At 42.5% G+C, this 16,308-nt stretch overlaps 1 protein-coding gene across 2 annotated transcripts in view; it reads right to left on the bottom strand.

Moving 5' to 3' along the window:
- Positions 1–1,488: 1,488 nt before the first annotated feature.
- The window catches only part of LOC106584329 (FAS-associated factor 1), an 86,940-nt gene continuing 72,120 nt past the window's right edge, over positions 1,489–16,308 (bottom strand). For both annotated transcript variants that reach the window (XM_014169485.3, XM_014169487.3), the window contains exons 16-19: positions 15,118–15,198; positions 14,732–14,809; positions 10,558–10,773; positions 1,489–2,801 (exon numbers count right to left, since the gene is read on the bottom strand). In XM_014169485.3, the coding sequence (XP_014024960.3) occupies positions 2,718–2,801; positions 10,558–10,773; positions 14,732–14,809; positions 15,118–15,198 (459 nt within the window). In that variant the 3' untranslated portion in view covers positions 1,489–2,717. The remainder of the gene's footprint in view (positions 2,802–10,557; positions 10,774–14,731; positions 14,810–15,117; positions 15,199–16,308) is intronic.

Below are 16,308 nucleotides of genomic sequence, written 5' to 3'. Positions count from 1 at the left end.
TTTAACCTTTTTCAACAAGTCAAGAGTTGTGGGACCTTAAATTGGGAATACATGAAGGAATTTTAACTGTGTCAGTTATTAGTTTTGCCAGGGTATCAGGAACAGTCACCAAAATGTCACAAATCAAGAGAACAAATTGACTGGATAATGTACCAGAGTGATTAATAACCTTAGAAATCTGCAACCACATCCTGTAAATGGCAGACCCTGTTCAGTCTCCGCTGTGAAGTGAACTTGTCACTCCTAGTACTTACCATCCGTTTCTCAAACATTGGAAATAGTAATGACTAGCTAAATCACTTGAATCCGTTTACATATGTAGAATCTTAATTTGAGCCAGTTTGCTACAGCAGGAAAATCATCCTGCAGCAACAGAAAATGTGAATTACGTGGATTATAATTGAATAACATTTTTGTAGAAGTTGATACATTTTTCATAAGGGAAAATCAAGACTCAAATTTTAAAGTGTAATTTACAAACTTCAGAAGCCTAAACCTAAAATACACAACACAATTTAAAGTACTCCTGCAACAGGGGGATCAAATTAAGATCCTACGCCTGTATCTATGTATAAACCTGGATATTTCAAATGAGGGCTAGAATTGTGTGTGTCTCTTTTGAGCAGTAGGTTACTGACAGGGTGTGTCAGATCAGGTTGTGAAGGGGACCAACTGACGCATGCTCAGCTCTGTCTCACCAGGCACACACAGCAGCCTGGGGAAGTCTGACTGAATGAACACATTAAACATTCAAATTCCTTGCGTGAGAACCAAGAAAGCAGTGGGAATGTTGCAAAGGGCTGAATTTGCCTTCAGGATGGAGATAATTTTCCCTCCAAGGGTCAGATGCACACAATATGCCAAGAAGATTAAGATTTTCATATTTGCCAATGACCCAATGCACATTCTCCTGTTCTGAAACCCACTGCATGAGGTCCTGTTCCACCTTAATGACTGACCCTCCACCCAAATGAGAAATAAGAATGCCAGAAATAACACCAAATCTATTCTGGTCATTTCATTAGAGGCATGCATTGAGAGTACTAATCCTGATTCCTGAAACCTGCATCTTTTGATAAAAGTTCAGAGAAAAATGAAGGCTCTACTGTTGGGCCCACTGTGCCGGCTTAAACTTTGGCTTTTACTGTCAAAAAGAACTCCATTGCAGATGGAGAGATAAGCCTATAAGCTCATTGCTGAACTGAGAAAATTAGCCTTTGTGGCAGATAATACCAGATGTCTGGAAAATACTGCTGTAAAACAAGACAATGAGGCAAATAACTTTTCTCAGGAAAAGCAAACTAGTATTTACCATTTTAGTGGCAATGATAATGTAGTCTTATCCTGTGCCTGGTTTTTACACAGGAAGCTCACCATGTTCGCTAATTGAGTACAGCATGCAGACGTACACAGTTCAGTCAAACACAAAAACTCATATCTTTCAGACAGGGACAGCCCATAGCCTACTAGCCAAATAGACAAATGGCATAAATATAACAGCTTTAATATGGAATAGAAAGTTTGCTGATGCCTCAATGACAGAAACCCTGAAATCATAATGGGCGCGTTCCACAGCTAAGGTGAGGCGACGCAACAACCAACGGTTGCATGCCACGTCGTCGTCGACTGACAAATTGCTACAACATGTGGTTAGCTGACACTTAAAATATCTATCCAGGCATTGTTAGACCTGTCATGTGTCAGCAACGTCTAAGCATAGGAACGTGCCCAATGGTAAAAATAAAAGCGTAAAATAAATGTAATACTATAAATAATGTGCCAAGTGAAATGTACAAAATGAATAGCCTATCCAGCTCGTCAAAATGTTCCCTGTCAAATCTGTATTAAGATATAACTTAAATTAGAAGATAAAAAACATAATTAAGGCCACAATAATAATATAAAATGTCAACCGACGTGTGTGTCTGTGTGCATTTCAAGAGAGTGCTGGCTCAGACCGATGCATGTTCATATATATTTTATATAATGTATATCAAACTAAAACTAATACAGCATCAAACTTAAAAAGGATCAAGAAAAATAAAGGAGGAACAGTTGGTTGTGGAGCCTTTTGAAATGAAAACCAGGCTGGTCGGAGCAGAGCAGATCAGGAACATTGAGCCTCTCTGGCTGCTTGTGAGGGTTGGGTTGGATGGGGGCAGGGGGGTCCGTCACTGGCTGGGTGCATGGAGGTGCATGGGGGTGGAGGGAGAAAAGAGGGTACAAGCCAAATGCAGGTGGAGATGAGATAGTCCAGCGTTCTCCAGGAAATGTCTCTTTGCTTTTTTTGTTTACTTTATTGAAACAACACGTCTAAAATAGCAGCCGTACTGTAGTGGGAAGTCCTTGTCCGTGATGCTGTTCTTCTACTCAAAAGTTTATTTTTAATATCCTTGATTATTCTGTAAGAGTGTGGGCAGAGAAAACCATGACACTGCAATTAAGTGAGGGGCGAAAGAGTTCGGCTGTATGCTTGTGGTTGCTTCTCTGTGCATACGTGTACACTAGGCATTCATGTATGATGCACAGGCCGAGAGCAGAGAAGCTTACGTGGGTGTGTCTGTGTCTGTGTAGTGTACTGTATGTTGTGTATTGTGTGTTTAAGAGTTCACATCTGTGTGAGAGGGTGGTCGGTCTCTGTAGACCCACTGGGACCATGCTAGAGCTCTTCACTACTCTTCCAGCCAGTCCCACCACCACAGCCAGGCCAGTCAGTCCTACTCTTTAGCTTCGAGGAACAGGGTCTCCTGAGGGAAAAGCTTGGCCTCCAGTAAAGACGAGGCTGGGTCTAGCTGGGTGATCTGCAGAAGAGAGAGAACAAATCGAGAACCATGAGACTAGTTCACATTCATAGAGGTTACATGACATAGTCATTACAAGTCTTTGTTCTAGCTTCAGTTGAAAGTGACCTTTCACTGCATGTGTTATCAGGGTTTCTTGAAGGGATACTAGCATGCTAGCAGATACCCATAGACTTCCTGTTATTGCACTAACGCTAATTAGCATTGGCTCGTGAAACTACCTCTAACTTCCTTCATACTAGACACAGAGACATAAAAATGGTATCCACAAGTTTCTGACTCTGGGGAAGTAGATAAAGGGCCTCTACCAAACCCCCAAAATATTCCTTTAAACTATGGGCCAGGACCCAGTGGCCATGGGCCAGGACCCAGTGGCTATGGGCCAGGACCCAGTGGCCATGGGCCAGGACCCAGTGGCCATGGGCCAGGACCCAGTGGCCATGGGCGAAGTGGGTTACGAGTTAAGAGAATACATCTATATTAAAACACACCATTTCTTAAATTGTGTCGTTGGAAGATGGTCACCGGAGGACAGTATATTTCTAATTTGGGTCTCAAGCTGAAACAGTTTAAGAATCCCTCGTTTACATGAAAAGTATTCAGTTGCAATGTGCTGATAAAAAAAGTAAAAATGATCAACTACTTCCAATTCTTAGCATTTATGTCCTTGAACACTTCTTTCTGTGTACCTTGGGATATGTACACAAAAGTCAATGCCCCAATGTACGCCATGCAAAGAGATGTACGCTGCGTGAACTAAGTCTCTTCCATCATGTAGACAAGCTGGGACTGAGGCAACAATCTGATCATTTCTGTTGCAGTGGCCAGCATTACATATCCCAGAGGGATTGATCATTTCTGTTTTTCTAAGGCTTCCATCCAAACTAAACTGCTGTGGTTTCTCCACGGCCCTGCATTGAACGATGTGTTACGACCATAAAACGAACCACCTTCCCTACTGAGCGAATGAACAAACACAAAGACGTAAGGTAGACGGTAATATTAGTGACACACAGTGTATCAATTAGCGTTAAAAATAATTCAAATCCAAGTTGAGCGCACCAGCAGAGCAAGACCGTAATGACGCATTGCCACCCATAATACAGCTCATTTCGTTAGGTTACCCGTGTGTCAACATGGTTATGTTGTTTAACATGAGGCGACCCTGCCTCCTAGCTTATGAGGGTTAATCACTGGGGGTCTCCCGTTACATAGGCCCCTGTCGTCCTCGTCCCCACACCTGGGTCCTCTGTCTACTGTGACGTGGGGGCCAGGCCAGGGCTTATCTGCTGCCTGTGGTTAGACCTCCTATTATGATCACTGGGGTGGTAATTAACTAGCAGGCCTCAGACAACCAGCGCAGTAAGGTCAGAGTTCACCTCACACTGATTAGCCCATCCTCACGAAGACAGATTAGGTGGAGAAACACAGCTAGGTAATGTAATGGCTGTGAAACATGAGCGCTGAAACCAAGTCAAAACACCCACCTCTCCTCTCACCGTGGAGTCAGAGTTGGCTGTGTAACTATCCTGACAGATGTGTCTCTCAATCACCGCTCTGGCTGGGGTTGAAATCCATGTAGTTGGAAATGGTCTTGACCGGTTCTCCATTGAACTAGGATGCATTGTGACTTTTGCTGCCAACAGGCTGATCCAACTCCCTGATATAACATCTCATGCTCCTCTTTTCTACCACACAGATATGGTAATAAACAAACCCATTGTCCCCTCAACGAGTCATCTTTCCTAATGAGTCATATTTCCAATGATCATTGAGACATCCAAAACCTAACCTTCAATAGAGCTAGATAAAGTACATCATTTCAAAGCTATGATGCCAGGAGTTCAAAGAAGAGCAAGAATTCATCAGCAAACACTGCTATTCCCAGATGAACAGGGAAATGTCACACCAATGGAGGCTCTTTGTCTTCACCTCCTCATACTAATTTCTTCTGTCATCTGGGCGCTCCGCTCCCCAGTATGACCTGAGGGTGTAAGGCAGCACAGGGAGGGGGTGCCACGGCAACCTACACAACACACCGCAGCGAGGGCAAAGCAAGATGGCGTGCTGCTAACAGCTTACACCCCAACGGGTGAACGCCTTTCTCCCCACCTTTTGCTCAGTATTTCACAAATGCCAGCTATGCAAATGAACCTGACAGGCGTGTTATGACACCACAGCATCAGGTATGAGTAAATGAGGGTTTAGGGAGGATCAGGTGCGGCTGTGTGTGTGTGTGTGTGTGTGTGTGTGTGTGTGTGTGTGTGTGTGTGTGTTGGGGGGAGGGGAGAGCATCTGACTCTAAAAAGAAAGTAGAGAAACAAGATGCCACACTGACACAGGAGACAAGCGCTATTGCTGATTGTTTACATTGTTATCCAATTAACAGACCACAAGCATTGAGGCATCCGTCAACAAACAAAGCTGTTGTTTTCCACTCTGCATCGCGATACCAGCTCCATATTTTCACTGTCTGGCTCGGGCCTAGACTCGATGAATTCTCTTCTCCCCTGACTGACACACGGCAGCGCATGACACACAAACATATCCATTCCAACATTATTCATGACACGGCTAACAAAACCTTCTCAAGCTCTATGATAAAGGCAATGCACTACAGCTCTATGATAAAGGCAATGCACTACAGCTCTATGATAAAGGCAATGCACTACAGCTCTATGATAAAGGCAATGCACTACAGCTCTATGATAAAGGCAATGCACTACAGCTCTATGATAAAGGCATTGCACTACAGCTCTATGATAAAGGCATTGCACTACAGCTCTATGATAAAGGCATTGCACAAGCATTAGCAGATGTTAGCATAGTAGATAAACCAACTAGGTGTATGCCACATATCAACATGAAAGTCCAGCACAGGTTTGTGAAGGGTCATTTTAAAAGCGTTTTCAAGATTCCGGTTAAATCCGGAGCAGTAGTGTGTTCTCCAGTGCTTGATGATGTTGACAGTGGATAATCCTTTAACCCTATCACATGCACTCATCCTGACAGGCCTCACACAGTGGCCAAACAAATACTGAGCAGAGCGAGATGCCAACTTGCTTGATAGATCCACTACTACTGTAAATGTTGTACATTTGTATGACGTATACATGCAAGGCTCTCTTGAAAGAGGCCTCGGTCTCAAAAGGTATTTCCCTGCTAAAATAAAAAGGTTCCATTTTTTTTTAAAACTACTGTCAAAATAGTCTAATCCCACTGAAAATGTCAACTAAAACGAAAATATTTATTTAGGTCTATGGTTAAAAAACGAAATAAGCATCACTCATGTACACAACGACTACAGAGGTTTCAGTGTGAACATCAATATGTGGGTTGTATAAAGAAAATAACGCACAAGACTCATTTAATTTCTACCATCGAACAGAGCTTCCAGCCTCCCGCTGCAAGTATATGTTTGAGGGATTACATTTCTAGATTTTATTTGAGATCATGTTGGATCTCAACTTCCAATCTCTAGTGAAGGACTAGTAGGAACATTTTGGCATATTTATATGCGTTAGAGACAATCTGCTCTTACATCTCAGAAAATAATTTATTAACTCCATGTTATTGTCTTAAGTTAAACATGAGGAAATCATAACACTGAACATAATTAACACTTGAAGTTAAAATAAATATTGCAAATCACTTCATTAGTATGAATGAAACACATTTGATAACTTGAGTGAAAAGATAAAAACACCCGTCTCAAGATGTCCGTTTCCAACATAATTAAACATGCAGCTGAAATAACGCATTTTTAATTAAGCCATTTGGGTTCTATGTCAATTAAAACCAAATAGCTTGTCTGTTTTAAAGTTGTGTTGTCAAGTGTTTATTCGGCCAATTACAAAAGCAGTGGGAGACCATTATGTGCTTCCAGGAACGATGGCAACACGTAGAGCCAGGGCGTGAACAGCCCACTTCAAAGAGGGCCGCCGTGCGGCCTGGAAGAGGGAGGGATGGAGGGAGGGAGGACCGGTGGGTGAAAGGGGGGACTACCGTTACCTAGGGGAACAGGCCTTGAGCTTTTAACTTCTCTTGAAGAGGAAGCACTCTGCTCTCACAAGCGCTATATGCAGCATAGAGCAGAGCCAACACAAACACAGTTCAGAAAGCGTGAGACTGAGTACAGTATGAATGTACAGCACAGTGAGGCAGAGGTGTGATAAGTCGGTCAGAGAGCTACTGGAATCAGAGCTATATCCTACATGGAGCTTTGGAGCTATACCCCACAGTCATATAGGTGGGAGAGGATATTGTGGAAAGAGTTTTGGGTTAAGAGCATGAATTTTGGGACTATATCAATAAACTGCCATTTTTCTTCCTGTGCACTTCACTGTTTCAGACTTGAAACGAAGCAAGTGGTGCAGCTTTGATGTCCATTTCAGTTGGACACGAGGATCATTTCATTGCACGGTTTATTTTTTCCTCAGCTAGAGTTTTGTCTAAATCATCCTACACATTGGCACTGTTCATTATTTTATTTTCAGAAACCTGGAACATCAATTAGGGTAAGGTAAAACTTAAAGTACAGCATCACAACGTGAAGACAATGTTTTGGTGTCTAAAACCTGTTGGGTATACTGAGCTAGGTTAACTCACGACTGGAAAAATGTACAGCTGCATTTGCACAGGCAGCCCAATTCTGATCTTTTTTCCACCAATTGGTCTTTTGATCACATCAGATCTTTTCACATCAAATCTTTTTCAGAGCTGATCTGATTGGTGAACAGACCAATTCGTGAAAAAAAAAAAATCAGAATTGGGCTATCTGTGTAAACGCAGCCAGCCTAAGTATCTGGACCACATACTGGTGCTGGTGAGTGTGAAGAGAAATGTTGAAGCCAAGACCAAAAATGAAACTTCCCCAATAACAAACAAGCTGCCAAAGAAACCAAAGTATAAAGTCAGCAACGCATGATCCTTTCTTTCGGTTTAATCATCTTGCACTAAATTGATTTCTTATTGCTGGCAATTCTCTTGTCATGCATGGGAAGTAAGGAGAGATGAAGTTTAAACATTTGTGGTGCATTACAAATGCAATAGTGGTACATCCACTAATCCGAGCAGAGCAACAGTGGGAGCGTCTGGAGGAGATTGAGGCTCATTTTAATTAGAGAGGAGAGCTGGAAGATTAGACGGACTGGGAACAGTGTTCCGATGCACAAACATACACTGGCACATTCTGCTAGGCTGTCTCCCAAATTACACCATATTTCCTATGTAGTGCCCTACTTTTGACCAGGGCCAATAGGGCTCTAGTCAAAAGTAGTGCATGATATAGAGAACAGGGTACCATTTGGGACACAGAATAAACTCTACTTTCTTCTCCTCTGCCTCACATCTACTGGAATTTCACTGGAGATTAAGACACATTTTTATCTTTGTCTAATACTCTTGTTTACTTTCTCTTTGGTTTTAATTCTGAAGACAAAACTGTGAATCCTTGGATTTTAAAGTGTGCCTAAGTTGTGAATAAGGCATATACAGTGCCTTCGGAAAGTATTCAGACCCCTTGACTTTTTCCACATTCTGTTATTTTACAGCCTCATTCTAAAATGGATTAAATCGTTTATTTTCCACCTCAATCTACAAACAATAGTCCACAATGACAAAGCGAAAAGTTTAGTTTGTGTGCAAATGTATAAAAAAAAGAAAAGAAAAAAAAGAAATAGCTTATTTACATAAGCATTCAGGTCCTTTGCTATGAGACTCGAAATTGAGTTCAGGTACATCCTGTTTCCATTGATTATCTTTGAGAAGTTTCTAAAACTTGATTGGAATCCACCTGTGGACTTGGAAAGGCAGACACCTGTCTATTAAAAGGTTCCACAGTTGATAGCGCATGTCAGAACAAAAACCAAGCCATGAGGTCAAAGGAATTGTCCGTAGAGCTCCGAGACAGGATTGTGTCGAGGCACAGATCGGGCCTTCATATTTACCATCGGGCCTTCATATCTCAGAACAAGAATAGACTGACGAGTTTTAGAAGAAAGTTCTTTGTTTCTGACCATTTTGAGCCTGTAAATCGAACCCACAAATGCTGATGCTCTAGATATGCAACTAGTCTAAACAAGGCCAGTTTTAAATCAGGACAACAGTTTTCAGCTGTGCTAACATAATTGCAAAAGGGTTTTCTAATGATCAATTAGCCTTTTAAAATTATAAACTTGGATTAGCTAACACAATATGCCATTGGAACACAGGAGTGATGGTTGTTGATAATGGGCCTCTGTACACCTATGTGGATATTCCATTTGAAAAAAAATCACCCGTTTCCAGCTTCAATAGTCATTTACAACACTGTTGGTTTTTCTTTCAAAAACAAGGACATTTCTAAGTGACCAAAGACTTTTGAACGGTAGTGTGTGTTTATATATATTCTAAACATTAGGAACACCTTCCTAATATTGAGTTGCACTCCTTTTTGCTCTCAGAACAGCCTCAATTCGTTGGGGCATGGACTCTACAAGGTGTCGAAAGTGTTCCACAGGGATACTGGCCCATGTTGACTCCAATTATTCCCACAGTTGTGTCAAGTTGGCTGGATGTCCTTCGGTTGGGGGACCATTCTTGATACACAAGGGAAACTGTTGAGCAGGAAAAACCCAGTAGCATTGCAGTTCTTGACACAAACCGGTGCGTCTGGCACCTAACTACCATACCCTGTGTTCAAAGGCACTTAAATATTTTGTCTTACCCTTTCACCCTCTGAATAGCACACACACACAATCCATGTCTCAATTATCTCAAGGTATAAAATCCTTCTTTAACCTGTCCCCTACCCTTCACCCACACTGATTGAAGTGGATTTAACAAATGACATCAATAAGGGATCAAAGCTTTCACCTGGTCAGTTTATGTCATGGAAAGAGCAGGTGCCCTTAATGTTTTGTACACTCAGTGTATGCCTGTACATGTTTTATGTGTATAATGTGTGAGAGAGTGAGTGAGTGAGAGAGAGAGTTAGGGAGAGAAAAGTGTTTGTACTCCCATGTCCCCTACAGACCAGGATGGCAGGGTGTCTGGGCAGGCCCACACACACACACACAAATGGAAATCCTATTTTGTTTCCACCACTCCAATTAAGCAGGTAGTTAAAACTGTGCTCATTAGCTACCTGCCACAGCACAGAGCAGAGCGTGGGCACCAGCTCTAATTACTTGGAGAACTCCGGTCGGTGCTGCGCCGTACACCACGGCTGAGGAGAATACTGCTGACTGTATTGTATCCTAAGTAGCCAGTGCTCTTTTGTGCATGTGCACTGGCTCCTAATTAATATTCACCAAATTAGAAATGCACTTGTGGATAGAAGCAAAAACACACTTGCGTGTGGACGCATGCACACGCATGAAAAACACACTTCTCATTAGCCCACCATGGCTTTTAATTCTACAGCAATCCTCTAACTATCTGAACAGTCACACTCTCTGGGCACTGGGGATAGAGATGAGCAACAAATTCGAGCCACTTGCCGGGATGAGCCAATTATTACTGTGGATTTCTCCTGCAGAGATGTTACATTACAATCAGGACCACTGAGCATTCTGCTGAGTTGATGATGACAGCTCAGCACCTGTAGTTAGGGAGCTGCAGGCACTGAGCAAAGAAAGCTAAACATAGTTAAATGTTAGTCATTATAGACCATGGTTCTATCTGGTTATAGAGCCTCTAAATTGATGTGTGTGCATGAGCTGCGTTTGTGTGTGTGTGAGCTGTGTTTACTGCTGCGTTTGAAGGCTGTACTCACGTTTCTGCGGGGGAAGGTGGTGAGCAGTTTGAAGTCCTCCCAGGGGTAGCCCTTGGAGGCCACAAAGTCAAAGAGGACCTGCAGCTTGGTGCTGCCCAGGAAGCGCCGCACCAGGAACTCTCCACTGGGGGTTCGGATACGCAGCTTGCTAATTGGCTCTCCTCCCTCCTCCGCAGGCTCTGGCGGCAGGGCGTGCTCCAATGAGAGGCGGATGGCCTGGACAAAGGGGAGGGACAAAGAGTTAGGTAGTTAGGTACGGAAGGCCGTGATTATTCACAGTTGGACAATATGACATCATTTGTAGGTGTGATTTATTTGCTTACAATATACCTACTTAAATGTGAAGATATAAATAATGGATAGATTTTGTAACTGTTTAATAAATTGTGGTAGAAATGGGCACTCAAACTACTATTTACGAGACAACATATGGATTCAGAGTAATTTATAAGGCATCAAATCCTCTGACCTGTTCTTCCAAAACATTTAGGCTAGTCTTTGCCTCTCCTCCATTAAGACATACAGTACAACGCTGACTCGTGTCGAGGTAGATTAGATAACGGCCCAGAACAAAAAGGCTAGCCTCATCAACAGCAGAGAAATTAATCAGGTCTCCAGTGTCACAGAGCAGGACCTGTGGCTTTCGCGGGCTCTTTCCCTCCAGCTTGTTGTTCCTGTTTTGACAGTGGGTAGCATATGCTGTGACAACACACGGCAGCTTTATTTACCAACCATAATGCAATTATATTTCATAAAAGTGTACAACAGTAGTTCATTAGCAGCTCCAAGCATTGAGTGGGCGCGTGCCGGAGGCTCTCCCCCAGGTAGGGGCCCGGTAAAGGGGCCCCTAGGGCCCCCTGCAGCACACAGATCTGTGGCGTCTGAAGCCACACGGCACACGCCTCACTCAGAGTCCGCTCCACACAAAGAGCACTCAGGAGCATCACCGCTCCAAAAAAAAAAAAAAAACACCACAGGAGGGGGCAGGGAGGAGGGGGGGGGGGGGTGCATGCACCTGACAGGAGCACCATGGGGCTCCTGGATGTGTTAAATAATGACATCACCACTCCCCCCCCTCTGCCTCTCTCACACTGCCTACCTCTTCCATTCACCTCCCTCTCCACACAAAGACACAGAATGCATTCCCCTTGTCCTTGTTTACTGTGGTGTTTGTTTTCCTGCAGCCTGCGGGGTATTGTGGCGGGTGGTGCAGGGCAGAAACAGCCAGAGACGCGCTGCAGACTGCAGGGTTCTGGGCCCAGATTCACAAAACCTTGTTAAAAGCAATTTCTTCTTAACTTCCTTTTATCCCCCTCTTAACTATAGATTTAAGAAGCAAAGTTGCTATTCCTCAAAAAAGGTTATTTCTTATGTTTCTCCTTAAGAAAAAAAGTTAAGAAAGTTATTTGGAAATCTTCATTCCAAGATTGCTAAACCCTCGTCTTAAACTCAAGGCAGTGAGAGAAAAAGCTCATGAAAGCAATTGAACATTCACTCAAACTTGATCCGAATGTTTCAGTATTGATTATTTTAAACCCAATAACATGTTTAAGAACAGTACATCTCAGTAAGAAATATGCTAACATGATTGTCATTGCTAGCTAGACAGCTAGCTAAAATGGTTGCCTAGCAACAAACATCTTAAGAAGATTTGTTCGAAGATATTTGAGAAGTTTGTAAGAAAATCATTCAATCTTAAGATACTGTTGAGGAATTGCACTTACGAACTTCTTCTTTTTTTTTTTTTCTTAAAAAACTTCTTAAGTCTTTGCATAAGAAGTGTTTTGTGAATCTGGGCCCTGGTCTGTGGGTAGGCCAGGGAGGGAGTGAGTGGCTGGCTGGGTGCTTGGCTGGGCTCCAGGTGTGGGACGCCATGCTGCCTTGTTTACTCACACACAATGTCAGAGAAATGAGGCGTTGGCACAACCAGGGGTAAGCAGCACACAGCTCAAACAGTTGGGACAGCTGTTGTCCTTCCTCCACACGCCATACAGACAGACAGGCTCCACTTAATCTCTCCCATCTTTCTACCCGACGACCAACAGTAGTAGCGGGCGATAGAGCGAAACGATCTGGAACTAGATCTGTGTTTTGAACTCCAGCTTTGTTGAAACAGACGTTCCAGTGCCAGTTACTCTTGAGTGATGACTCATGAAGTTCTGATGCACGTACACACTGTATGTAATACTGATGTATAGCTAGATGTAATCTATGAAGATGTACAACCTGTTAAAAGACTGTCATACACAATCTTGGCACAGACAGAGACCTCCCTTTACCTCACCACTGTTGTATGTGATCATGGTTGTGGTATGTGTGTTGTTGTGCGTCTTCCTCCAGGTTGTTTGCCCCCCTCTTGTCCCTGAGGCTTCATTAGTGACTCCACTAGTGTCTCTCAGTCTCCACTGTGATCATTAAACACACCCTCCTGCCTGCCTCACACTTGACCAGGCAGACACACAACCAGATTCGTGAAACGCATCAGTCGACCGGCTGAAAATACCCCTGATATAATCACACACAGGTCAAGTCAAAAAATAAAATGTCTATGTTTGCCCCTGTTTTAGCCTTTAGGGCCACAATAAGGTACCTGCATTTTGCATTTATTAAGGATCCCCATTAGCTGCTGCCAAGGCAGTAGCTACTCTTCCTGGGATCCAAACAAGATTAAGACAATTAGAGAAAAAAAAAATATACAACACATTATTACACCAATACATTTCTACAATACAAAATGTATAAAACCGCAATACAACTATATTACAACGTTACAATGCGCGAGTGTGTGTGTTAGCGTGCGTATGCGTCTCTTTCCAGTCCGCGTTGTTCCATAGGTTGCAGTTTTATCTGTTTAAAAAAAGCCCCGGTAAGCCTGTCTGAGGTATATACTGCATGTACATACTACATGTAAACAAGAGAGGGGCCATTGAGTACGATTACATGCACACTAATCAATCGATATTAAACTGATTATGGCAGTAGGCCGAGCATGGAAATAGTCATGTAAACACCTTACTCTATTTATCTTAAAATCGTCGTAGGTCAAAATAAATGTAAGCATACGCCGATTTAAACACCTGATTTCCTGAGCAATCTTTCAAATCATTAGGACCTGCTTAAGTCGGCGTTCCAGCGGTGCATTTGATCTGCACGTGTGCCAGCACCAGCAACGCAAGCCTCCCTCTTACGCACGAGTTTAGTGAGTTCTGAAAAACTGATAGTATGCATCTTAGAAATAGTTCACATTCAAACTTTACATGTCTGAACTAAGAATCAAAATGTACTTCGCAAAAATAACATGGTCACTGTGGTAGAATTTTTATTTTCTTTGGTCGAATTTTCTGCATTAAATCAAAAGACCCATCAAGTTGCCTGATTTCAGATGTGTCCATATAAACAGGATTATCATGGAAATCCTTCTTCTTTCAAAGCATGTAAATGTTTTAAACAAACTACTGCATTAATCTGACTCCCCACCATAATCGTATTATTGTGTGCATGGAACCGTGCTCATTGTTGGGTATCATGTTGCTGAATATCTACACTTGTTGCATACAAGCAGTGTGTTGGCGGAGAAGAAACCATGGCAATGGGCTAGAGGACTACAGTGATATAATTAAGACTGGACAGACAGGGCTTTTGTCCGGGGCTGTTTAACTAATGTGACAAATCATCTCAGATAGCTGGTTCACCTGATCCCTGCTGGCTGTAGAGTTTGCTGCTGAGTAAATAGCCAATCAGCTGGCTAAAAGGAGCTATAACTACAGCATTCACAAATGCATTCCCACTGCCATAATTGTTTTTCTTTGTCCCACCGTGCTTTGTGCTCCCGCTTTTGTTCACTTGGTTTCAATATGAGCTTGTGTGTTGTAGGGCATTTGAACAGGACAATAACATCTCTGTATGACAAGCTTAACAGGGATAGGCCTTACTGTACACACTGGAGTTTAGTACATGTTGCTCTGTGTCTCTGACGCCACCACAGGGATCACATGCTAGTATAAACTCCACAAACAACAAAAGATATGGAAATGTCTGATATGCAGCAAGGAACGGATTCAAATATGAATGTTTAAAAAAACAAACTAACCATGTGTTTTCAGTGTTACAACATTATCTAAGTGGGACATTATTTCTCTTAACAAACATTATGAGATATGGTTCATGTTCTCACCTCCTTCTCATCATCTGCTTCTTTCTGGATCTGTTGCAGGCGAAGCTGTTCTGCCTGCTCTCTCTCCTGTGCTTCTCTCTGAAAAAACAAATACATTTTTATACATCCAGCCATTCAACGTCAAAACATTACGAACCGTGATCAAGCAAATCAATGTGGCTTTTAACAGGTTTACTGGGTAAATTCACAATAACAACCATCTACAACACCCAGCATTGGCCACAATCATAACATGATTAAAAAAGGGTATATACTTTATACTTGTGTTCTGTATAATATTTCACTTGAGGATAATGCAAAAATGGATCTTCAAAAACCCTCAAACATCTATCTGATGAGAATGGATCCATGTCATTGTGTTGTAGGTGTTCGAGTTGATGACCAACCTTTTTACGGTCAGCCTCTAAAGATAGTTGGTAGGCCTCATCCTGCTCCCTCTTCACCATTTCCCTGGCTTCACGTTCATCCTGGATAGAGAGAAAGAGACCAGGTCAGAAAAGAAAAGAAATATCTTAAAGTTATGAGCGAAACAACAAACACCAATAACAATAGAAGCTGTTAAAATACAAAGTTGCTTTCTCCCTCTGCCACATGTAATATTGTGCTGTGTTGAATAGCTGTGACTCTGGGCAGCAGAGCAGCAGGAAGTGGAGTAGAGCTGAATGAGAGAACCGAATGCTTTCTGCCAGACACAAGGTTTGAAAGAGTATCATGTGGGAGAAGGGAATCTATTCGGGCCTTGACTTCCTTAACAGAGCGGAGGGCTCTTTTCTTTTCCCTCAGAGCTCCTGTTTGTACAGAGGCAGACTGCTGCTTTTCTACCTGCTGTGTGTAAGAGGCTTTCTAAAGCAGGGAGAAATAACTGTTTCCATTGTGTCCGCACTGGCATTTGTTTTGGAGCTTGGGAGACTACATTTTCTTTTCTGAACCCTGGACTTTGTGTCAAAGATGTGAAAAGGTGACGCTATTGTAATTTGTGGGGTTTGTGCGCTGGGCAGGGGGAGTGGTCAGCTGTCGTATTGAAGTCTGAAAATGAAAAGGATACATTTTCCCCTTTATCCTACAGACACTGTAGTAGCATGGTTGAGGACAAAATAATAATGGATCACTTATTGTAAGCGCATTCGTCCAGTCACAAAATAACAGTTACTGTAAATGATAACGCTCTTTATTGTGCTCATTACCTTTGATGAAATATCATGAAACAAACAAAATAAACTATGGTTTTACTGTTGAGGTACCACTCACAATGGACAAGACATGGTGCCTTTCTTCAATTATCTACAGAGTATTGTATGGTGTACAATACAACTACTTTGTATCTGAAAGTAAAAGCAATCAAAGGAACACACTATAAAACACTGAATGTTTTCCTGCTGATGAACACATCATTTGCAGTTAAAATAACTACCTAAACAGACAACCACAAGTAGGCGTGGCTGAAGCAGTGAAGGTTGCTGTAATGTGTGTGAAAGTATCTTTTTGGCTCTGCTCCTGTCTACCTCCCAGGCATGTCAGTCAGTGAGGAATGTGAGTGTGATGTTGGCAGATGTCTGTGGTGTCTGGGTCTGTCCACA

The sequence above is a fragment of the Salmo salar genome, chromosome 23 (assembly GCF_965601325.2).
Source record: "Salmo salar chromosome 23, fSalSal1, whole genome shotgun sequence".
NCBI classification, from domain to species: Eukaryota; Metazoa; Chordata; class Actinopteri; order Salmoniformes; family Salmonidae; genus Salmo; species Salmo salar.
Note: the sequence above shows the minus strand (reverse complement) of the source record. Positions and strands in the feature narration are given on the sequence as shown.